Source organism: Heterodontus francisci, chromosome 18 (genome assembly GCF_036365525.1).
Source record: "Heterodontus francisci isolate sHetFra1 chromosome 18, sHetFra1.hap1, whole genome shotgun sequence".
Taxonomy (NCBI): domain Eukaryota; kingdom Metazoa; phylum Chordata; class Chondrichthyes; order Heterodontiformes; family Heterodontidae; genus Heterodontus; species Heterodontus francisci.
Genome location: NC_090388.1, coordinates 84596328 through 84621524, shown reverse-complemented (window position 1 = coordinate 84621524; position 25197 = coordinate 84596328). Strand labels below are relative to the sequence as shown.

Below are 25197 nucleotides of genomic sequence, written 5' to 3'. Positions count from 1 at the left end.
GGAGTGCACTCTCTCCACAGAGACATTTCTGACATGGAGAGCAATCACTCTATGGAGATATTTCTGACATGGAGTGCAATCTCTCAACAGAGACATTTCTCACATGGAGAGCTCTCTCTTTGCAGTGACATTTTTGACATGGAGTGCAATCTCTCTCCAGAGACATTTCTGACATGGAGTGCACTCTCTCCACAGAGACATTTCTGACATGGAGAGCAATCACTCCACAGAGATATGTCTGACATGGAGTGCAATCTCTCAACTGAGAGATTTCTGACATGGAGAGCTCTCTCTCTACAGAGACATTTCTGACATGGAGAGCAATCTCTCTACAGAGACATTTCTGACATGGAGTGCACTCTCTCTACAGAGACATTTCTGACATGGAGAGCAATCTCTCTCCAGAGACATTTCTGACATGGAGAGCAATCTCTCAACAGAGACATTTCTGACTTGGAGAGCAATCTCTCCACAGAGACATTTCTGACATGGAGTGTACTCTCTCTACAGCGACATTTCGGACATGGAGTGCACTCTCTAAACTGAGTCATTTCTAACATGGAGTGCACAGAGACATTTCTGACATGGAGTGTACTCTCTCTACAGAGACATTCCGGACATGGAGTGCAGTCTCTCAACTGAGTCACTTCTAACATGGAGTGCAATCTCTCTACAGAGACATTTCTGACATGATAAGCAATCCCTCTACAGAGACATTTCTAACATGGAGTGCACTCTCTCTGTGGAGACATTCCTGACATGGTGTGCACTCTCTAAACTGAGTCATTTCTAACATGGAGTGCACTCACTCTTTAGAGACATTCCGGACATGGAGTGTGCTCTCTAACCTGTGTCATTTCTAACATGGAGTGCACTCTCTCTGCAGAGACATTCCTGACATGTTGTGCACTCTCGAAACTGAGACATTTCTGACATGGAGTGCACTCTCTCTACAGAGACATTTCTGACATAGATAGCAATCTCTCCACAGAGACATTTTTGACATGAAGTGCAATCTCTCGACAGAGACATTCCTGACATGGTGTGTACTTTGTCCACAGAGACATTCCTGACATGAAGTGCACTCCCTCTTTTCCGCAGCTCCTGCGTGCACTTTGTACCTGTGTTGTTTAATCAACCTCACTGTTTACCCCTGACGACCTCTGTGTGCTGGTTGAGAAGAGATTGTAAAACTGTTTTTTCTCAGCTCTTTTTGAATGGCCTTTGAGACGTCACTGCAGTTTGAAATTACCTGTTTCTGCACAGACTACACACCTTTTTTGATCTGGTACCCGATAACAAAAGCAATGTGGGGACTGGTATGCGTGATCTCTGTTAACAATGTTCGATTTATTTCGGAAAAGGCGTTTCTTTAAAACTTGAAAACTGTGTGGGCAGTTCAGCTATCAGAGAGTTAACAGTTGTACTTTGAAATCTATTTAAATGTTGGTACCTCCCTTGCTGTTCATTTGAATAGTTACTGTAAAAACAAGGTCTAATATTGGATCTGAGCAGTTCACAAAAATGAGCCTGACAATACAAAATCATCTTATCCCATTAAATGATGGAAATCACATACCCATTATTGGATTGGGAACGTTTTCCACACCCAGAATCGTAAGTTTGTCTTTTGTTTTCAATCTTTCTCTATCTCCTGTTGCTCCTGTCTCAAAAAGGTGGACCTTGAAACTTTGGCGACCGAGAGCTGCTCAGAGCAATGGAGAGGGATTGCACACCATGTCAGGTGTGTCTCTGTAGAGAGATTGCACACCATGTCAATTCTGTCTCGATAGAGAGAATGCACTCCATGTCAGGTCTGTTTCGAAAGAGAGAGTGCATTCCATGTCAGGAATGTCTCTTTCGAGAGAGTGCACTCCATGTCAGGTCTGTCTCTATAGAGAGAGTGCATTCCATGTCAGTTCTGTCTCTATGGAAAGAGTGCAGTCCATGTCAGGTGTGTCTCTATAGAGAGAGTGCACTCCATGACAGGTGTGTCTCGATAGAGAGAGGGCACTCCATGACAGGTGTGTCTCGATAGAGAGAGTGCACTCCATGTCAGGTCTGTCTCAAAAGAGAGAGTGCACTCCATGTCAGCAATGTCTCTTTCGAGAGAATGCACTCCATGTCAGGTCTGTCTCTTTCGAGAGAGTGCACTCCATGTCAGGTGTGTCTCTCTAGAGAGAGTGCACTCCATGTCAGGTCTGTCTCTTTCGAGAGAGTGCACTCCATGTCAGTTGTGTCTCTATCGAGAGAGTGCACTCCATGTCAGGTGTGTCTCTATCGAGAGAGTGCACTCCATGTCAGGTGTGTCTCTATAGAGAGAGTGCACTCCATGTCAGGTGTGCCTCTATAGAGAGAGTGCACTCCATGACAGGTGTGTCTCGATAGAGAGAGTGCATTCCATGTCAGGTGTGTCTCTATCGAGAGAGTGCACTCCATGTCAGGTCTGTCTCAAAAGAGAGAGTGCATTCCATGTCAGGTGTGTCTCTATAGAGAGAGTGCACTCCATGTCAGGTGTGTCTCTATAGAGAGAGTGCACTCCATGACAGGTGTGTCTCGATAGAGAGAGTGCATTCCATGTCAGGTGTGTCTCTATCGAGAGAGTGCACTCCATGTCAGGTCTGTCTCAAAAGAGAGAGTGCACTCCATGTCAGGAATGTCTCTTTCGAGAGAGTGCACTCCATATCAGGTCTGTCTCTTTCGAGAGAGTGCACTCCATGTCAGGTGTGTCTCTATCGAGAGAGTGCACTCCATGTCAGGTGTGTCTCTCCAGAGAGAGTGCACTCCATGTCAGGTCTGTCTCTTTCGAGAGAGTGCACTCCATGTCAGGTGTGCCTCTATCGAGAGAGTGCACTCCATGTCAGGTCTGTCTCTTTCGAGAGAGTGCACTCCATGTCAGGAGTGTCTCTACAGAGAGATTGCACTCCATGTCAGGAGTGTCTCTACAGAGAGATTGCACTCCATGTCAGGAGTGTCTCTAAACAGAGATTGCACTCCATGTCAGGAGTGTCTCTACAGAGAGATTGCACTCCATGTCAGGAGTGTCTCTAAACAGAGATTGCACTCCATGTCAGGAGTGTCTCTATAGAGAGATTGCGCTCCATGTCAGGAGTGTCTCAAAACAGAGATTGCACTCCATGTCAGGAGTGTCTCTATAGAGAGATTGCACTCCATGTCAGGAGTGTCTCTAGAGAGAGATTGCACTCCATGTCAGGAGTGTCTCTGTAGAGAGATAGCATTCCATGTCAGGAGTGTCTCTATAGAGAGATTGCACTCCATGTCAGGAGTGTCTCTATAAAGAGATTGCACTCCATGTCAGGAGTGTCTCTATTGAGCGATTGCACTCCATGTCAGGATTGTCTCTATAGAGAGATTGCATTCCATGTCAGGTGTGTCTCTATCGAGAGAGTGCACTCCATGTCAGGTCTGTCTCAAAAGAGAGAGTGCACTCCATGTCAGGTGTGTCTCTATCGAGAGAGTGCACTCCATGTCAGGTGTGTCTCTATAGAGAGAGTGCACTCCATGACAGGTGTGTCTCGATAGAGAGAGTGCATTCCATGTCAGGTGTGTCTCTATCGAGAGAGTGCACTCCATGTCAGGTCTGTCTCAAAAGAGAGAGTGCAGTCCATGTCAGGTGTGTCTCTATAGAGAGAGTGCACTCCATGTCAGGTGTGCCTCTATAGAGAGAGTGCACTCCATGACAGGTGTGTCTCGATAGAGAGAGTGCATTCCATGTCAGGTGTGTCTCTATCGAGAGAGTGCACTCCATGTCAGGAGTGTCTCTACAGAGAGATTGCACTCCATGTCAGGAGTGTCTCTACAGAGAGATTGCACTCCATGTCAGGTCTGTCTCAAAAGAGAGAGTGCACTCCATGTCAGGTGTGTCTCTATCGAGAGAGTGCACTCCATGTCAGGTGTGTCTCTATAGAGAGAGTGCACTCCATGTCAGGTGTGCCTCTATAGAGAGAGTGCACTCCATGACAGGTGTGTCTCGATAGAGAGAGTGCATTCCATGTCAGGTGTGTCTCTATCGAGAGAGTGCACTCCATGTCAGGTCTGTCTCAAAAGAGAGAGTGCAGTCCATGTCAGGTGTGTCTCTATAGAGAGAGTGCACTCCATGTCAGGTGTGCCTCTATAGAGAGAGTGCACTCCATGACAGGTGTGTCTCGATAGAGAGAGTGCATTCCATGTCAGGTGTGTCTCTATCGAGAGAGTGCACTCCATGTCAGGAGTGTCTCTACAGAGAGATTGCACTCCATGTCAGGAGTGTCTCTACAGAGAGATTGCACTCCATGTCAGGAGTGTCTCTAAACAGAGATTGCACTCCATGTCAGGAGTGTCTCTACAGAGAGATTGCACTCCATGTCAGGAGTGTCTCTAAACAGAGATTGCACTCCATGTCAGGAGTGTCTCTATACAGAGATTGCACTCCATGTCAGGAGTGTCTCTATAGAGAGATTGCACTCCATGTCAGGAGTGTCTCTATAGGGAGATTGCCCTCCATGTCAGGAGTTTCTCTCTAGAGAGATTGCACTCCATGTCAGGAGTGTCTCTATACAGAGAGTGCACTCCATGTCAGGAGTGTCTCTACACAGAGAGTGCACTCCATGTCAGGAGTTTCTCTCCAGAGAGATTGCACTCCATGTCAGGAGTGTCTCTATACAGAGAGTGCACTCCATGTCAGGAGTGTCTCTATACAGAGAGTGCACTCCATGTCAGGAGTTTCTCTATACAGAGAGTGCACTCCAAGCAGGAATTTCTCTATGCAGACAGTGCACTCCATGTCAGGTGTGTCTCTATACAGAGAGTGCACTCCATGTCAGGAGTGTCTCTATAGAGAGAGTGCACTCCATGTCAGGAGTGTCTCTATACAGAGATTGCACTCCATGTCAGGAGTGTCTCTATAGAGAGATTGCACTCCATGTCAGGAGTGTCTCTATAGAGAGATTGCACTCCATGTCAGGAGTGTCTCTTTCGAGAGATTGCACTCCATGTCAGGAGTGTCTCTTTCGAGCGATTGCATTCCATGTCAGGAGTGTCTGTAAACAGAGATTGCACTCCATGTCAGGAGTGTCTCTATAGAGAGATAGCACTCCATGTCAGGAGTTTCTCTATACAGAGAGTGCACTCCATGTCAGGAGTGTCTCTATGCAGAGAGTGCACTCCATGTCAGGAGTGTCTCTATACAGAGAGTGCACTCCATGTCAGGAGTGTCTCTATAGAGAGATTGCACTCAATGTCAGGAGTGTCTCTATAGAGAGATTGCACTCCATGTCAGGAGTGTCTCGAAACAGAGATTGCACTCCATGTCAGGAGTGTCTCTATAGAGAGATAGCACTCCATGTCAGGAGTTTCTCTATACAGAGAGTGCACTCCATGTCAGGAGTGTCTCTATAGAGAGAGTGCACTCCTTGTCAGGAGTTTCTCTATACAGAGAATGGACTCCATGTCAGGAGTTTCTCTAAAGAGAGATTGCACTCCATGTCAGGAGTTTCTCTCTAGAGAGATTGCACTCCATGTCAGGAGTGTCTCTATACAGAGAGTGCACAACCATGTCAGGAGTGTCTCTGTACAAAGATTGCACTCCATGTCAGGAGTGTCTCTATAGAGAGAGTGCACTCCATGTCAGGAGTGTCTCTATACAGAGAGTGCACTCCATGTCAGGAGTGTCTCTCAACAGAGATTGCACTCCATGTCAGGAGTGTCTCTATGGAGAGATTGCACTCCATGTCAGGATTGTCTCTGTGGAGAGATTGCACTCCATGTCAGGAGTGTCTCTAAACAGAGATTGCGCTCCATGTCAGGAGTGTCTCTATAGAGAGATTGCACTCCATGTCAGGAGTGTCTCCATAGAGAGATTGCACTCCATGTCAGGAGTGTCTCTATAGAGAGATTGCACTCCATGTCAGGAGTGTCTCTATAGAGAGATTGCACTCCATGTCAGGAGTGTCTCTAAACAGAGATTGCGCTCCATGTCAGGAGTGTCTCTATAGAGAGATTGCACTCCATGTCAGGAGTGTCTCTATAGAGAGATTGCACTCCATGTCAGGAGTGTCTCTATAGAGAGATTGCACTCCATGTCAGGAGTGTCTCTCAACAGAGATTGCACTCCATGTCAGGAGTGTCTCTATGGAGAGATTGTACTCCATGTCAGGAGTGTCTCTATGGAGAGATTGCGCTCCATGTCAGGAGTGTCTCTATAGAGAGATTGCACTCCATGTCAGGAGTGTCTCCATAGAGAGATTGCACTCCATGTCAGGAGTGTCTCTATAGAGAGATTGCACTCCATGTCAGGAGTGTCTCTATAGAGAGATTGCACTCCATGTCAGGAGTGTCTCAGTAGAGAGATTGCACTCCATGTCAGGAGTGTCTCTAAACAGAGATTGCACTCCATGTCAGGAGTGTCTCTATTGAGCGATTGCGCTCCATGTCAGGAGTGTCTCTAAACAGAGATTGCACTCCATGTCAGGAGTGTCTCTATACAGAGATTGCACTCCATGTCAGGAGTGTCTCTATAGAGAGATTGCACTCCATGTCAGGAGTGTCTCTATAGGGAGATTGCACTCCATGTCAGGAGTTTCTCTCTAGAGAGATTGCACTCCATGTCAGGAGTGTCTCTATACAGAGAGTGCACTCCATGTCAGGAGTGTCTCTACACAGAGAGTGCACTCCATGTCAGGAGTTTCTCTCCAGAGAGATTGCACTCCATGTCAGGAGTGTCTCTATACAGAGAGTGCACTCCATGTCAGGAGTGTCTCTATACAGAGAGTGCACTCCATGTCAGGAGTTTCTCTATACAGAGAGTGCACTCCAAGCAGGAATTTCTCTATGCAGACAGTGCACTCCATGTCAGGTGTGTCTCTATACAGAGAGTGCACTCCATGTCAGGAGTGTCTCTATAGAGAGAGTGCACTCCATGTCAGGAGTGTCTCTATACAGAGATTGCACTCCATGTCAGGAGTGTCTCTATAGAGAGATTGCACTCCATGTCAGGAGTGTCTCTATAGAGAGATTGCACTCCATGTCAGGAGTGTCTCTTTCGAGAGATTGCACTCCATGTCAGGAGTGTCTCTTTCGAGCGATTGCATTCCATGTCAGGAGTGTCTGTAAACAGAGATTGCACTCCATGTCAGGAGTGTCTCTATAGAGAGATAGCACTCCATGTCAGGAGTTTCTCTATACAGAGAGTGCACTCCATGTCAGGAGTGTCTCTATGCAGAGAGTGCACTCCATGTCAGGAGTGTCTCTATACAGAGAGTGCACTCCATGTCAGGAGTGTCTCTATAGAGAGATTGCACTCAATGTCAGGAGTGTCTCTATAGAGAGATTGCACTCCATGTCAGGAGTGTCTCGAAACAGAGATTGCACTCCATGTCAGGAGTGTCTCTATAGAGAGAGTGCACTCCTTGTCAGGAGTTTCTCTATACAGAGAATGGACTCCATGTCAGGAGTTTCTCTAAAGAGAGATTGCACTCCATGTCAGGAGTTTCTCTCTAGAGAGATTGCACTCCATGTCAGGAGTGTCTCTATACAGAGAGTGCACAACCATGTCAGGAGTGTCTCTGTACAAAGATTGCACTCCATGTCAGGAGTGTCTCTATAGAGAGAGTGCACTCCATGTCAGGAGTGTCTCTATACAGAGAGTGCACTCCATGTCAGGAGTGTCTCTCAACAGAGATTGCACTCCATGTCAGGAGTGTCTCTATGGAGAGATTGCACTCCATGTCAGGAGTGTCTCTGTGGAGAGATTGCACTCCATGTCAGGAGTGTCTCTAAACAGAGATTGCGCTCCATGTCAGGAGTGTCTCTATAGAGAGATTGCACTCCATGTCAGGAGTGTCTCCATAGAGAGATTGCACTCCATGTCAGGAGTGTCTCTATAGAGAGATTGCACTCCATGTCAGGAGTGTCTCTATAGAGAGATTGCATTCCATGTCAGGAGTGTCTCTCAACAGAGATTGCACTCCATGTCAGGAGTGTCTCTATGGAGTGATTGTACTCCATGTCAGGAGTGTCTCTATGGAGAGATTGCGCTCCATGTCAGGAGTGTCTCTATAGAGAGATTGCACTCCATGTCAGGAGTGTCTCCATAGAGAGATTGCACTCCATGTCAGGAGTGTCTCTATAGAGAGATTGCACTCCATGTCAGGAGTGTCTCTATAGAGAGATTGCACTCCATGTCAGGAGTGTCTCAGTAGAGAGATTGCACTCCATGTCAGGAGTGTCTCTAAACAGAGATTGCACTCCATGTCAGGAGTGTCTCTATTGAGCGATTGCGCTCCATGTCAGGAGTGTCTCTAAACAGAGATTGCACTCCATGTCAGGAGTGTCTCTAGAGAGATTGCACTCCATGTCAGGAGTGTCTCTATAGAGAGATTGCACTCCATGTCAGGAGTGTCTCTATAGAGAGATTGCACTCCATGTCAGGAGTGTCTCTATAGAGAGATTGCACTCCATGTCAGGAGTGTCTCTATAGGGAGATTGCACTCCATGTCAGGAATTTCTCTCCAGAGAGATTGCACTCCATGTCAGGAGTGTCTCTATACAGAGAGTGCACTCCATGTCAGGAGTTTCTCTATACAGAGAGTGCACTCCATGTCAGGAGTGTCTCTATACAGAGAGTGCACTCCATGTCAGGAGTGTCTCTATACAGAGAGTGCACTCCATGTCAGGAGTTTCTCTATACAGAGATTGCACTCCATGTCAGGAGTGTCTCTATACAGAGAGTGCACTCCATGTCAGGAGTGTCTCTATACAGAGAGCGCACTCCATGTCAGGAGTGTCTCTATACAGAGAGTGCACTCCATGTCAGGAGTGTCTCTGTACAAAGATTGCACTCCATGTCAGGAGTGTCTCTATACAGAGAGCGCACTCCATGTCAGGAGTGTCTCTATACAGAGAGTGCACTCCATGTCAGGAGTTTCTCTATACAGAGAGTGCACTCCAAGCAGGAATTTCTCTATGCAGACAGTGCACTCCATGTCAGGTGTGTCTCTATACAGAGAGTGCACTCCATGTCAGGAGTGTCTCTATAGAGAGAGTGCACTCCATGTCAGGAGTGTCTCTATACAGAGATTGCACTCCATGTCAGGAGTGTCTCTATAGAGAGATTGCACTCCATGTCAGGAGTGTCTCTATAGAGAGATTGCACTCCATGTCAGGAGTGTCTCTTTCGAGAGATTGCACTCCATGTCAGGAGTGTCTCTTTCGAGCGATTGCATTCCATGTCAGGAGTGTCTGTAAACAGAGATTGCACTCCATGTCAGGAGTGTCTCTGTAGAGAGATAGCACTCCATGTCAGGAGTTTCTCTATACAGAGAGTGCACTCCATGTCAGGAGTGTCTCTATGCAGAGAGTGCACTCCATGTCAGGAGTGTCTCTATACAGAGAGTGCACTCCATGTCAGGAGTGTCTCTATAGAGAGATTGCACTCCATGTCAGGAGTGTCTCTATAGAGAGATTGCACTCCATGTCAGGAGTGTCTCGAAACAGAGATTGCACTCCATGTCAGGAGTGTCTCTATAGAGAGATTGCACTCCATGTCAGGAGTGTCTCTTTCGAGAGATTGCACTCCATGTCAGGAGTGTCTCTTTCGAGCGATTGCATTCCATGTCAGGAGTGTCTGTAAACAGAGATTGCACTCCATGTCAGGAGTGTCTCTATAGAGAGATAGCACTCCATGTCAGGAGTTTCTCTATACAGAGAGTGCACTCCATGTCAGGAGTGTCTCTATGCAGAGAGTGCACTCCATGTCAGGAGTGTCTCTATACAGAGAGTGCACTCCATGTCAGGAGTGTCTCTATAGAGAGATTGCACTCAATGTCAGGAGTGTCTCTATAGAGAGATTGCACTCCATGTCAGGAGTGTCTCGAAACAGAGATTGCACTCCATGTCAGGAGTGTCTCTATAGAGAGAGTGCACTCCTTGTCAGGAGTTTCTCTATACAGAGAATGGACTCCATGTCAGGAGTTTCTCTAAAGAGAGATTGCACTCCATGTCAGGAGTTTCTCTCTAGAGAGATTGCACTCCATGTCAGGAGTGTCTCTATACAGAGAGTGCACAACCATGTCAGGAGTGTCTCTGTACAAAGATTGCACTCCATGTCAGGAGTGTCTCTATAGAGAGAGTGCACTCCATGTCAGGAGTGTCTCTATACAGAGAGTGCACTCCATGTCAGGAGTGTCTCTCAACAGAGATTGCACTCCATGTCAGGAGTGTCTCTATGGAGAGATTGCACTCCATGTCAGGAGTGTCTCTGTGGAGAGATTGCACTCCATGTCAGGAGTGTCTCTAAACAGAGATTGCGCTCCATGTCAGGAGTGTCTCTATAGAGAGATTGCACTCCATGTCAGGAGTGTCTCCATAGAGAGATTGCACTCCATGTCAGGAGTGTCTCTATAGAGAGATTGCACTCCATGTCAGGAGTGTCTCTATAGAGAGATTGCATTCCATGTCAGGAGTGTCTCTCAACAGAGATTGCACTCCATGTCAGGAGTGTCTCTATGGAGTGATTGTACTCCATGTCAGGAGTGTCTCTATGGAGAGATTGCGCTCCATGTCAGGAGTGTCTCTATAGAGAGATTGCACTCCATGTCAGGAGTGTCTCCATAGAGAGATTGCACTCCATGTCAGGAGTGTCTCTATAGAGAGATTGCACTCCATGTCAGGAGTGTCTCTATAGAGAGATTGCACTCCATGTCAGGAGTGTCTCAGTAGAGAGATTGCACTCCATGTCAGGAGTGTCTCTAAACAGAGATTGCACTCCATGTCAGGAGTGTCTCTATTGAGCGATTGCGCTCCATGTCAGGAGTGTCTCTAAACAGAGATTGCACTCCATGTCAGGAGTGTCTCTAGAGAGATTGCACTCCATGTCAGGAGTGTCTCTATAGAGAGATTGCACTCCATGTCAGGAGTGTCTCTATAGAGAGATTGCACTCCATGTCAGGAGTGTCTCTATAGAGAGATTGCACTCCATGTCAGGAGTGTCTCTATAGGGAGATTGCACTCCATGTCAGGAATTTCTCTCCAGAGAGATTGCACTCCATGTCAGGAGTGTCTCTATACAGAGAGTGCACTCCATGTCAGGAGTTTCTCTATACAGAGAGTGCACTCCATGTCAGGAGTGTCTCTATACAGAGAGTGCACTCCATGTCAGGAGTGTCTCTATACAGAGAGTGCACTCCATGTCAGGAGTTTCTCTATACAGAGATTGCACTCCATGTCAGGAGTGTCTCTATACAGAGAGTGCACTCCATGTCAGGAGTGTCTCTATACAGAGAGCGCACTCCATGTCAGGAGTGTCTCTATACAGAGAGTGCACTCCATGTCAGGAGTGTCTCTGTACAAAGATTGCACTCCATGTCAGGAGTGTCTCTATACAGAGAGCGCACTCCATGTCAGGAGTGTCTCTATACAGAGAGTGCACTCCATGTCAGGAGTTTCTCTATACAGAGAGTGCACTCCAAGCAGGAATTTCTCTATGCAGACAGTGCACTCCATGTCAGGTGTGTCTCTATACAGAGAGTGCACTCCATGTCAGGAGTGTCTCTATAGAGAGAGTGCACTCCATGTCAGGAGTGTCTCTATACAGAGATTGCACTCCATGTCAGGAGTGTCTCTATAGAGAGATTGCACTCCATGTCAGGAGTGTCTCTATAGAGAGATTGCACTCCATGTCAGGAGTGTCTCTTTCGAGAGATTGCACTCCATGTCAGGAGTGTCTCTTTCGAGCGATTGCATTCCATGTCAGGAGTGTCTGTAAACAGAGATTGCACTCCATGTCAGGAGTGTCTCTGTAGAGAGATAGCACTCCATGTCAGGAGTTTCTCTATACAGAGAGTGCACTCCATGTCAGGAGTGTCTCTATGCAGAGAGTGCACTCCATGTCAGGAGTGTCTCTATACAGAGAGTGCACTCCATGTCAGGAGTGTCTCTATAGAGAGATTGCACTCCATGTCAGGAGTGTCTCTATAGAGAGATTGCACTCCATGTCAGGAGTGTCTCGAAACAGAGATTGCACTCCATGTCAGGAGTGTCTCTATAGAGAGAGTGCACTCCTTGTCAGGAGTTTCTCTATACAGAGAATGGACTCCATGTCAGGAGTTTCTCTAAAGAGAGATTGCACTCCATGTCAGGAGTTTCTCTCTAGAGAGATTGCAATCCATGTCAGGAGTGTCTCTATACAGAGAGTGCACAACCATGTCAGGAGTGTCTCTGTACAAAGATTGCACTCCATGTCAGGAGTGTCTCTATACAGAGAGTGCACTCCATGTCAGGAGTTTCTCTCTAGAGAGATTGCACTCCATGTCAGGAGTGTCTCTATACAGAGAGTGCACTCCATGTCAGGAGTGTCTCTATACAGAGAGTGCACTCCATGTCAGTAGTGTCTCTCAACAGAGATTGCACTCCATGTCAGGAGTGTCTCTATGGAGAGATTGCACTCCATGTCAGGAGTGTCTCTGTGGAGAGATTGCACTCCATGTCAGGAGTGTCTCTAAACAGAGATTGCGCTCCATGTCAGGAGTGTCTCTATAGAGAGATTGCACTCCATGTCAGGAGTGTCTCCATAGAGAGATTGCACTCCATGTCAGGAGTGTCTCTATAGAGAGATTGCACTCCATGTCAGGAGTGTCTCTATAGAGAGATTGCTCTCCATGTCAGGAGTTTCTCTATAGAGAGATTGCACTCCATGTCAGGAGTGTCTCTATACAGAGAGTGCACTCCATGTCAGGAGTTTCTCTATACAGAGAGTGCACTCCATATCAGGAATTTCTCTATGCAGACAGTGCACTCCATGTCAGGTGTGTCTCTATACAGAGAGTGCACTCCATGTCAGGAGTGTCTCTATAGAGAGAGTGCACTCCATGTCAGGAGTGTCTCTATAGAGAGATTGCACTCCATGTCAGGAGTGTCTCTATAGAGAGATTGCACTCCATGTCAGGAGTGTCTCTTTCGAGAGATTGCACTCCATGTCAGGAGTGTGTCTTTCGAGCGATTGCATTCCATGTCAGGAGTGTCTGTAAACAGAGATTGCACTCCATGTCAGGAGTGTCTCTATAGAGAGATAGCACTCCATGTCAGGAGTTTCTCTATACAGAGAGTGCACTCCATGTCAGGAGTGTCTCTATGCAGAGAGTGCACTCCATGTCAGGAGTGTCTCTATGCAGAGAGTGCACTCCATGTCAGGAGTGTCTCTATACAGAGATTGCACTCCATGTCAGGAGTGTCTCTATAGAGAGATTGCACTCCATGTCAGGAGTGTCTCGAAACAGAGATTGCACTCCATGTCAGGAGTGTCTCTATAGAGAGAGTGCACTCCTTGTCAGGAGTTTCTCTATACAGAGAATGTACTCCATGTCAGGAGTTTCTCTAAAGAGAGATTGCACTCCATGTCAGGAGTTTCTCTCTAGAGAGATTGCACTCCATGTCAGGAGTGTCTCTATACAGAGAGTGCACAACCATGTCAGGAGTGTCTCTGTACAAAGATTGCACTCCATGTCAGGAGTGTCTCTATACAGAGAGTGCACTCCATGTCAGGAGTTTCTCTCTAGAGAGATTGCACTCCATGTCAGGAGTGTCTCTATACAGAGAGTGCACTCCATGTCAGGAGTGTCTCTCTAGAGAGATTGCACTCCATGTCAGGAGTGTCTCTATAGAGAGATTGCTCTCCATGTCAGGAGTTTCTCTATAGAGAGATTGCACTCCATGTCAGGAGTGTCTCTATACAGAGAGTGCACTCCATGTCAGGAGTGTCTCTATACAGAGAGTGCACTCCATGTCAGGAGTGTCTTTATACAGAGAGTGCACTCCATGTCAGGAGTGTCTCTATACAGAGAGTGCACTCCATGTCAGGAGTGTCTCTATACAGAGAGTGCACTCCATGTCAGGAGTTTCTCTATGGAGAGATTGCACACCATATCAGGAGTGTCTCTTTCGAGAGAGTGCACTCCATGTTCAGAGTGTCTCTATATAGAGATTGCACTCCATGTCAGGAGTGTCTCTATACAGAGAGTGCACTCCATGTCAGGAGTTTCTCTATGGAGAGATTGCACACCTTGTCAGGAGTGTCTCTATACAGAGAGTGCACTCCATGTCAGGAGTGTCTCTATAGAGAGAGTGCACTCCATGTCAGGAGTGTCTCTATACAGAGAGTGCACTCCATGTCAGGAGTGTCTCTATACAGAGAGTGCACTCCATGTCAGGAGTTTCTCTATGGAGAGATTGCACACCATATCAGGAGTGTCTCTTTCGAGAGAGTGCACTCCATGTTCAGAGTGTCTCTATATAGAGAGTGCACTCCATGTCAGGAGTGTCTCTATGGAGAGATTGCACACCATGTCAGGAGTGTCTCGTTCGAGAGAGTGCACTCCATGTTCGGAGTGTCTCTATATAGAGATTGCAATCCATGTCAGGAGTGTCTCTTTCGAGAGATTGCACTCCATGTCAGGAGTGTCTCTATTCAGAGAGTGCATTCCATGTCAGGAGTGTCTCTATACAGAGAGTGCACTCCATGTCAGGAGTTTCTCTATACAGAGAGTGCACTCCATGTCAGGAGTGTCTCTATAGAGAGAGTGCACTCCATGTTCGGTGTGTCTCTATAGAGAGATTGCTCTCCCTGTCAGGTGTGTCTCTGTAGAGAGAGTGCTCTCCATGTTAGGAGTGTCTCTATATAGAGATTGCACTCCGTGTCAGGAGTTTTTTTTTCGAGAGATTGCACTCCATGTCAGTTGTATCCCTATGGAAAGCAGTTTCCAGGGCTTTTCACAGGGCTCAGTGTTGGGTCACTTGCTATTTGTGGTAATTATTAATGATTTGGACTTAAATGTGGGAGGCATGATTGGGGAAATTTGCTGATGACACAAAAATTGGCCGTGTAGTTGACAGTGAAGAGGAGAGCTGTAGACTCTGGAAAAATATCAATTGTTTGGTTGAGTGGGCGCAGAAGTGGCAAATGAAATTCAATCCAGAGAAGAGTGAGATAATGCACTTGAGGAGGGCAAATAAAGTGAGGGAATACACAATAAATGGGAGGATATTGAGAGGGGTAGAAGAAGTGAGAGACCTTGGAGTGCATGTCCACAGGTCCCTGAAGGTGGCAGGACAGGTAGATAGAGTGGTGAAGAAGGCATAAGGAATGCTTTCCTTTATTGACCGAGGTATAGAATATAAAAGCAGGGATGTAATGCTGGAACTGTATAAAACACTGGTTAGGCCACAGCTGGAGTATTGTGAACAGTTCTGTTCACCACATTACAGGAAGGACATAATTGCTCTGGAGAGAGTACAGAGGAGATTTACAAGAATGTTGCCAGGTCTTGAAAGTTGCAGCTATGAGGAAAGATTGGATAGGCTAGGGTTATTTTCTTTGGAACAGAGGAGGCTGAGGGGTGACTTAATAGAGGTGTACACAATTATGAGGGGCCCAGATAGAATAGACAGGAAGGGCCTGTTTCCCCAAGCAGAGAGGTCAGTTACCAGGCGGCACAGCTTTAAGGTGATTGGTAGAAGGATTAGAATGGACATGAGAAAACCTTTTTCACCCAGAGGGTGGTGGGTGTCTGGAATTCACTGCCAGGAACGGTGGTGGAGGCAGAAACCCTCAATACTTTTAAAAGATACCTGGACATGCAGCTGAATGCTGTAACCGGCAAGGCTACGAAACCAGATGCTGGAAGGTGGGATTAGATTGGTCATAATGGGCTGAATGGCCTCCTTCTGTGCTGTAATTTTTCTTTGCTTCTATGGTCATACATACTCACATCCCCGCACACACATGTATACACGTGGAAAGACAGAGGCACACATGCATGTGCACTGCCGCATGAGATCACTTGCACACTCGTGCAAACACGCACACATCATTTGCATGTGAAAAACATGAATACACACAAAATGCATATTCAGGCACAAACAGACTCTCATGTACAGAGACATATACAAACACAGATGTACATGCACCAAGATGCGCAAACCTATGGGCACATGAGCACACAGTTCTGCACACTCTTGTAGGCTGATGCACTAACAGGGCTGAATTGAATGCGGCCATCGATGGTAGGTATGGTGGCGTGGGGGGACGGTGAATTGCTCTGGATCTGTCTGCCCGGAAATCCGGCATGACGTTGGGTCCGGATTTTGTCAGTGGTGGGAAAGCACCATGGCGGCATTGCCATCCCAATGTGATGGAAAGCTATTTTAAATTGCTGAAATACTGTTTTAAATGCATCTAAATGTAATTAATTCCCATCGAAGGATTGACCCTTGATTTTGTGAACAGCAGGTGGCACTCACATGCCTTCGGGGTCACAACCATTGAAACCAGGTGGCATTGAGGTGAGAAGCCCCATTGCCATGGCAGGGAGGCAGCCTGAACACTGCTGCATAGGGGCAGAGAGGGGTTCGGAGGTCATTGTGGGACTGAGATGCTGTGGGCTGCACAGGGTTTCGGGGGCTCTGCGTTGGGGTCTGGGGGGTCTGCGAGGGGTTCTCGGTCTGGGAGCTCTGCATTGGGGTCTCGGATTGGAGGCTCTGCATTGGAGTTTGGGGTCTCGGTGGCTCTGCATTGGGGTCTGGGGGCTCTGCATTAGGGTCTGAGGTCTGGGGGCTCTGTGAGGGGGTCTCATTCTGGGGCCTATGCACTGGAGTCTGGGGGCTCCACAAGGGGGTTCGGTGTGAATTACGGTGGGGGGCAGTATATGGTTGACAGACTGCTGTGTGATATGTTTGGTCGCACACATTGCAGGAACAGAGGGTGGGCTATCAGGAAGTTTGGACTCTGAGGTCAAAGGAGGCAAAAGACACCTCAGAATGTCCCGTTTCCAGCCACCCCTGATGTCTGCTCAAAAAGAGTCAAATAAAAGCTCACCTTAATGCATGAACTCTGTCGCCTCCTATCCATTTGTTTTCCAAGTCTTGTGTGCAGCTGCATTACCGGCTGACATGCAGAATTACAGCCTTACAAACATACACGTTCTCACAGACACAAATGCATGCAAACATATGTATATAGGTGTGTACATAACCTGCATGGTTCCACACATACTGACATCCACACACACGCAGATACACACAAAGGGAGCCATACACATGAGTCCGTAGAAAAATACTTACAAGCACAAGCACACACATGGAGATACATACATGCCCTCAGACATAGACATGTGTGTATATAAACAACAGATGCAGAAATGCAGATTAATTTAATGCAGTTAATTTCAATGGAAGTATATTCATGCCCCATTTGCCTTCATATCCCAGACACACCCCTCATCCCCTCTTCCCAGACCTGAGAGCTCTGTCACCAACAGAACTGCCTCGAACTCTCTGCAACTCCCCCCCCCACCTTCATCAATATCCAGTTTCTACCCTTCAGAACAATAATTATCATCTCTTCAATTTAAACTTGGAGTATGTAAATAATTTGGAATTATAAAGAGTTGTAGACAGGGTTTTCCAGAAATTTAATTAACAAATGTTGAATAGATATAATTACTCATTGAAATGAATAACCACACATGTTAAGACCTTTCAGCAGTGTCCCCATAATTTGGGAACAACTGAATCATAGGTTCATTGAGTTTTACAGCACAGAAACAGGCCCTTCGGCCCATCATGTTTGTGCCAGCCATCAAGCACCTATCTATTCTAATCCCATTTTCCAACACTTGGCCCGGAGCCTTGTATGCTATGGCGTTTCAAGTGCTCATCTAAATACTTCTTAAATGTTGTGAGTGTTCCTGCCTCTACCACCACGTCAGGGAGTGCATTCCAGATTCCAACCACCCTCTGAATGAATTTTTTTTTCTCAAATCCCCTCTAAACCTCCTGCCCCTTACCTTAAATCTATGCCCCCTGGTTATTGACCTCCCACTAATGGAAAAAATTCTTCCCAACTAACCTCAATGTCCCTCATAATTTTGTATACCTCAATCAGGTCCCCCATCAGCCTTCTCTGCTCTAAGGAAAACAACCCTAGCCTATCCAGTCGCTCTTCATAGCTGAAATGCTCCAGCCCAGGCAACATCCCAGTAAATCTCCTCTGCACCCTCTCCTGTGCAATCAAATCCTTCCTATAGTGTGTTGCCCAGAACTGTACACAGTACTCCAGCTGTGGCCCAACTAACGTTTTATACAGCTCCATCATAACCTCCCTGCTCTTATATTCTATGCCTCAGCTAAGAAAGGCAAGTATCCCATATACCTTCCTAACCACCTTATCTACCCGTGCTGCTGCCTTCAGTGATCGATGGACAAGTACATCAAGGTCTCTCTGACCCTCTGTACTTCTACCATCCATTGTATCCCTTGCCTTGTTAGTCCTCCCAAAATACATCACCTCACACTTCTCAAGATTAAATTCCATTTGCCAATGCTCTGCCCATCTTACCAGCCCATCTATATCATCCTGTAAGGCTTTCCTCCTCACTATTTACGACATCACCAATTTGCGTGTCATCTATGAACTTATTGATCATACCTCTTATATTCACGTCTAAATCATTAATATACACTACAAATAGCAAGGGTCCCAGCACCGATCCCTGTGGTACACCACTGATCACAAGCTTCCACTCGTAAAAACAACCCTCAACCATCACCCTCTGCCTCCTGCCACTAAGCCAATTTTGGATCCAATTTGCCAAATTGCCCTGGATCCCATGGGCTCTTACCTTCTTGACCAATCTCCCATGCGGGACCTTATCAAAAGCCTTACTGAAGTACATCAACTGCTTTACCCTCATCTGCACATCTAGTCACCACCTCGAAAAATTCAAACAAGTTTAGTTAGACACAATCTCCCCCTGACAAAGCCATGCTGTCTATCCTTGATTAATCCCTGCCTCTCCAAGTGGAGATTAATCCTGTCCCTCAGAATTTTCTCCAATAGTTTCCCTACCACTGATGTTAGACTCACCGGTCTGTAATTACCTGGTTTATCCCTGTTACCATTTTTGAATAATGGTACCACATTTGCTGTCCTCCAGTCCTCTGGTACCTCTCCTGTGGCTAGAGAGGATTTGAAAATTTGTGTCAGAGCCCACGCTATTTCCTCCCTTGCCTCATATAACAGCCTGGGATACATCTCATCTGGGCTTGGGGATTTATCCACTTTTAAGCCCGCTAAAACAGCTAATACTTCCTCCCTTTCAATGCTAATATGTTCAAGTATATCACAATCTCCCTCCCTAATCTCCACACCTACATCATCCTTCTCCATAGTGAACACAGATGAAAAGTAATCATTTAAATCCTCACCTATGTCCTCCGGCTCCACACACAGATTGCCACTTTGGTCCCTAATGGGCCCTCCTCTTTCCCTGGTTATCCTCTTGCCCTTAATATACTTATAAAATGCCTTGGGATTTTCCTTTATCTTGCCCACCAGTGTTTTTTCATGTCCCCTCTTCGCTCTCCTAATTACTTTTTTAAGTACCCCCCCCCTACACTTTCTATAATCCTCTCGTGCCTCCGCTGTTTTCAAAACTCTGAATCTGCCATCAGCCTCCTCTTTTTTTCCTGATCCAATACTCTATATCCCTTGACATCCAGGGTTCCCTGGACTTGTTGGTCCTACCCTTCACCTGAATGGGTACATGTTGGCCCTGAACTCTCACTATTTCCTCTTTGAATAACTCCCACTGGTCTGATGTCGACTTTCCTACAAGTAGCTGCTCCCAGTTCACTTTGGCCAGATCCTGCTTTATCATATTGAAATTGGCCTTCCCCCAATTCAGTACCTTTATTTCCGGTCCTTTTCCGTAACTAACTTAAATCTTACAGAGTTATGGTCACTGTCCCCGAAATGCTCCCCCACTGACACTTCTACCACTTGTCCGGTTTTATTCCCTAGGATTAGGTCCAGTATCGTCTCTTCTCTTGTAGAACTTTCTTCATACTGGCTCAAAAAGCTCTCCTGTATGCATTTTAAGAATTCTGCCCCCTTTAAGCCTTTTGCACTAAAACTATCCCAGTTAATATTGGAGAAGTTGAAATTCCCTACTATTATTACCCTATTATTTTTACACCTCTCTGAGAATTGCTTACATTTCTGCTCCTCTACCTCTCCCTGACTGTTCGGGGGCCTGTAGTACACTCCCAGCCAAGTGATTGCCCTCTTTTTGTTTTTGTTTCACTGGCTATTAGATGACTATTCAAATCAGGGTCTGAAGCCTTTAAAAAAAATTCACTCATGGAATGTGGGCATCATGGGCAAGGGCAGCATTTATTGCCCATCCCTAATGGCCCTTGAGAAGGTGGTGGTGTGCCGCATTCTTCACCCATTGCAGTCCATGTGGTGTAAATACACCCACGGTGTTGTTAGGTAGGGAGCACCAGGATTTTTACCGAGCATCAGTGAAGGAACGGTGGTATATTTCCAAGTCAGGGTGCTATGTTACTTGGAGGGGAACTTGCAGGTGGTGGTGTTCCCATGCTTCTGCTGTCCTTGGTCTTCTAGGTGGTAAAGGTCACCATTTGGAAGGTGCTCTCAAAGGAGCCTTGGCGAGTTGCTGCAGTGCATCTTGAGTATGGTACACAATACAGTCCTGGTGAGTCAGTGTTGAAGGGAGTGAATGAAAAAGGTGTTGAATGGGGTGCCATTCAAGCAGGCTGCTTTGTCCTAGATGGTGTTGAGCTTCTTGAATGTTGTTGGGTCTGCACTCATCTTTCCTTCAGGGACCTGTGAGAGAGCATCCAGAACTGGGAGAGAATAAATATAGCACCAGGCATGGGCCTTCGCTTACCTTCAGGGAGCGGACAGCAGTCAGACCTGCAAGGGAGCAGCTAAACATCAGGAGTGGATAAATACAGCTCTTCCAATTTTGGCACAAGTCCCCAGACATTAGTAAGGAGGATTTTGCAGGGTCATCAGGAACGTTGTTATTGCCGGTGCCTTGATTGATGCTGGGTGGTCCGTCCAGTTCTATTCCTATTTGACTTTCCTATAGCAGTTTGATATAACCGAGTGGCTTGCTGGGCCATTTCAGAGGGCAGTTAGTGGTCAACCACATCACTGTGGGTCTGGAGTCACATGTAGGCCAGACCAGATAAGGACACCAGATTTCCTTCCCTAAAGGAGATGAGTGAAGCAGATGGGTTTTTATGACATTCTTGTAGTTCCATGTTTTCGCCATTACTGATGCTAACCTATTATTCAGGTTTATTTAATTAACTAAATTTAAATTCCTCAACTTGCATCTCTGAATTACTAGTCCAGTAACATAACCACTATGCTACCGTCCCTTCCAATTGCAGTGAAAAAGGTGTTAAATGTTTAAAATATACAGTAACAAATTTACAAGTCTCTACGGTCTAATGATACACTCCAACTTGATCACTGTAAGTTTAGTTTGTAGTCATTGTACAGTCTCACAACTTTGACTATCAGTGGGAATGTTGTGTTTGGGTCATGTCTTCGAATGTGTCTTGTTGGCAATGAAATTACTTGATGCTTCTTGGTCTGGAACTTCTAGAATTTGACAGCGGTTCCTATGCTACATCTTGCTGTTTGACATTCGTACTTGTACCTTTTGTCCGATGTCTTCTTGTAATCGGAGAAATTCCTTCTTCAGGGTACAGAGTTGCTGTATTTGTGTCCTCAGTTCTGAAATGGTGTCCCTCCCCCTCTGAAGATCATTCTGTAATGGCCGTCTCCACTTCTACTCCACCTTCAGATCAGTTTCCAGTTGGACTCTGCAATGCTTTGTTGGCTTCTTTGATTGTCTCTATTTTGCGTTTTGACTCACTGATTTTGTAGCCCAGCTCCTGCAGTGCCTGCTGCTGCTCATCACCGATCATCTGCAGTTGTGCTTGTGGCCTGTAGGCCTAGCATTTGTGCTGATGCTGTGGATTGTCACCAATGTGAAGTCTTTACATGCCGGTTGGTCTGCAATTGATGGACCTGTGGTATCCATGATGTAAAAAAATTGGGGTGACCGGGATGAGTTGCTATATCTGCACTCGAGCGTTATGGATCCCAAAGATGGAATTGTTGAACCCTTGTATGCCAGGAGCTTGGTGGTGGTCCATTGAACCATAGTTTGCCATTTCTGTGAGTACATATTCCTCAGGATATGGAGCGGTAGATTCTCTAGGCAGTTGTCGGAAGTAGTTCCAGACATAAGACATGTTACCCTATCTTCCCAGTATTACTATATATAAGTTAGCATCTTCAATAAAAGAACCTACCTATTAGATTCACCAATCTTTTCCATGTGATTGGTGTATTTGCATCAAGAAAGAGAAACATAATATGGTGGCAGCGATGGGAAATTGGCAATCACACGTGTGCCAATCTTGGTCCAGAGTACCTGCTTGCCAGGTTTTTGTGGGTAAATCTGAATGGTAGCAAAGGCTTCTATGTTAATACACTTCATGATGTTGACAGTATGAAACACCTGCTCACTTTGTGTGTCAGTGCCTTGGTCATGCCCCCCTTCCAACCTTTCAGTCTAGCTGGTCATCTCGTGTATTTTTTGCCTTTGAAATTTGGACTGTTCCCTCTGTCTATTTGGATGCTGTACTTGTCATGCATCCAACTGTGGCTTGTCTTGTTGTGACCTAGGTTTCTTGCATTGGTGCTTCCATTGCCCTCTGTCTCCACAGGCTTTGCACATATCATGTAAGGCTGAGCAATTTCTTGCAGAATGTACAAGGCCACACCACCTACATGGCTTGCCAGGTTTGGCTGTGTTGGCAATGGTGCCAATGGTAGACAAAGTGCACAGGGCTTGTTGGCTCTGCCTGCTCATAAGGATGGTTTTGAATTGACTCCTGCTTTCAAGCAAGGCGTCTAAATTGTAGCTTTTGTGTTGGTCAAGGAGGTCGTTTTGGAATGCTTCAATAATCCTGTCAGCTAGCTCAGCCTCAAAAAAATCACAATCGTACTCCTTATCTTTAGATCGGCTCACAAATTGGTGTAATGTCTCCTTTGGCTGCAGCTGGAATGACGTAAACTCAAGATGGTGTGTTCTGAAGTTGAGTTTGACTTTCAACTGGTCTTCCAATGTGGACCATATTTTACTCGGGTCTTTTAAGACATCCTCCGAAAGACTGGACATATTCAGCCTATGGTGGCCTTCATTCTCAATGGCAATCTTGACGTTAATTGCTTGTCTATCTGGCTTAGCAATGGCCAAGTCAAGGAGACACAGCTCCATTCTCTGTCTGAATAATTTAAATTCAGTGAGGAGGTCCGCTGCCTTCCACTTTAGAGCTGGAAACTTTGTTGTCATTTTTGTTTTGGCAGTATTGGTGGCAGGAATAAAAAAGTTTATCCAACACAGCTTCTCAATGCTTGAAATCTGTGACCACTGTATTGCTCTTTAACTGGCAGTATAGCTTTCTTCGCAACTAAAAAAACCTGCCTCGCTGTTTTGTAAAAAAATCACTGCAACAACAACTGCCTGCAGTTCCACAGGCTACCACAGCCTCGTGGAGCAGTATAGAGAGGCTTTGCCAGCATGGTGCCGACTCCACGTTTACACACTTTCATTAGGCCCCGCCTACAAAGGGCAATTTTGGCATGAAAAGCCTCCACTGTTTCCCGGACTGTGCACTTTCTTTAGGCCCTTTCCATGAAGGACTATTTCAGAGTGAAAAGGATCTGCTGTCTCCAGCTTAGTAGTGGCACTGGGGGCAATAAAATGTATTTATTTTGTTTAGAGATACAGCATTGAAACAGGCCTTTCAGCCCACCGTCTGTGCCAACCAACAACCATCCATTTATACTAATCCTACATTAATCCCATATATCCCTACTACATCCCCACCACCTACCTATGACAGGGGCAATTTACAATGGCCAATTTACCTATCAACCTGCAAGCCTTTGGCTGTGGGAGGAAACCAGAGCACCCGGCAGAAGCCCAAGCAGTCACAGGGAGAACTTACAAACTTCACACAGGCAGTACCCAGAACTGAACCCAGGTCGCTGGAGCTGTGAGGCTGCGGTGCTAACCACTGCGCCACTCCTGAAAAGCATGATTTCTTTCTTCTTCTAGCTCTCCTGATCAGCAAAGAAATGGTCAGTAATAGAGCTGAATTTTTTTTATTCATTCCTGGGACATGCGCATCGCTGGCTAGGCCAGCATTTATTGTCCATCCGTAATCGCCCTTGAGAAGGTGGTGGTGAGCCGCCTTCTTGAATTGCAGCAGTCCATGTGGGGTAGGTACACCCACAGTGCTGTTGGGAAGAGAATTCCAGGATTTTGACCCAGCGACTGTGAAGGAACGGCAATGGTGTGTAGCTGGGAGGGGAAATTGCGGGTGGTGGTGTTCCCATGCATCTGCTGCACTTTTCCTTCTAGGTGTTCTTGGAGCTGCACCCATTCAAGCAAGTGGACAGTATTCCATCCCACTCCTGACTTGCGCCTTGTAGATGGTGGACAGGGTTTGGGAAGTCAGGAGGTGAGTTACTCGCTGCAGGATTCCTAGCCTCTGACCTCCTCTTATAGGCTCAGTATTTATATGACTACTCCAGTTCAGATTCTGGTCAATGGTAACCCCCAAGATGTTGATAGTGGGGGATTCAGTGATGGTAATGCCATTAAATGTCATGGGGAGATGGTTAGATTCTGTCTTGTTAGAGATGATCATTACCTGGCACTTGTGTGGCGTGAATGTTACTTGCCACTTATCAGCCCAAGCCTGGATATTGTCCAGGTCTTGCTGCATTTCTACACGGACTGCTTCAGTATCTGAGGAGTCGCAAATGGTGCTGAACATTGTGCAATCATCAGCGAACATCCCCACTTCTGACCTTATAATTGAAGGAAGGTCATTGATGAAGCAGCTGAAGATAGTTGGGCCTAGGACACTACCCTGAGTAACTCCTGCAGTGATGTCCTGGAGCTCAGATGATTGATCTCCAACAACCACAACCATCTTCCTTTGCACGAGGTTTGATTCCAACCAGCGGAGAGCTTTCCCCCGATTCTCATTGACTCCAGTTTTGCTAGGGCTCCTTGATGCCATACTCAGCCAAATGCTGCCTTGATGTCAGGGCAGTCACTTTCACCTCACCTCTTGAATTCAGCTCATTTGTCCATGTTTGAACCAAGGCTGTAATAAGGTCTGGAGTTCAGTGTCCCTGGCAGAACCCAAACTGAGTGTCAGTGACCCGGTTATTGCTATGCAAGTGCCGCTTGATAGCACTGTTGATGACACCTTCCATCACTTTACTGATAATTAAGAGTAGAC

The 25197-nt window shown here is 46.4% G+C and overlaps 1 protein-coding gene across 2 annotated transcripts in view; it reads left to right on the top strand.

The window, feature by feature from the left end:
* The first annotated feature begins 1202 nt into the window (after positions 1-1202).
* Positions 1203-25197, top strand: part of LOC137379755 (aldo-keto reductase family 1 member D1-like) — a 108352-nt gene continuing 84357 nt past the window's right edge. The window contains exon 1 of one of the 2 annotated variants that reach the window (XM_068051080.1): positions 1203-1319. In XM_068051080.1, the coding sequence (XP_067907181.1) occupies positions 1218-1319 (102 nt within the window). In that variant the 5' untranslated portion in view covers positions 1203-1217. Of the gene's footprint in view, positions 1320-1462; positions 1618-25197 lie in introns of those variants that run through there. The other variant, XM_068051081.1, reaches the window with a different exon arrangement.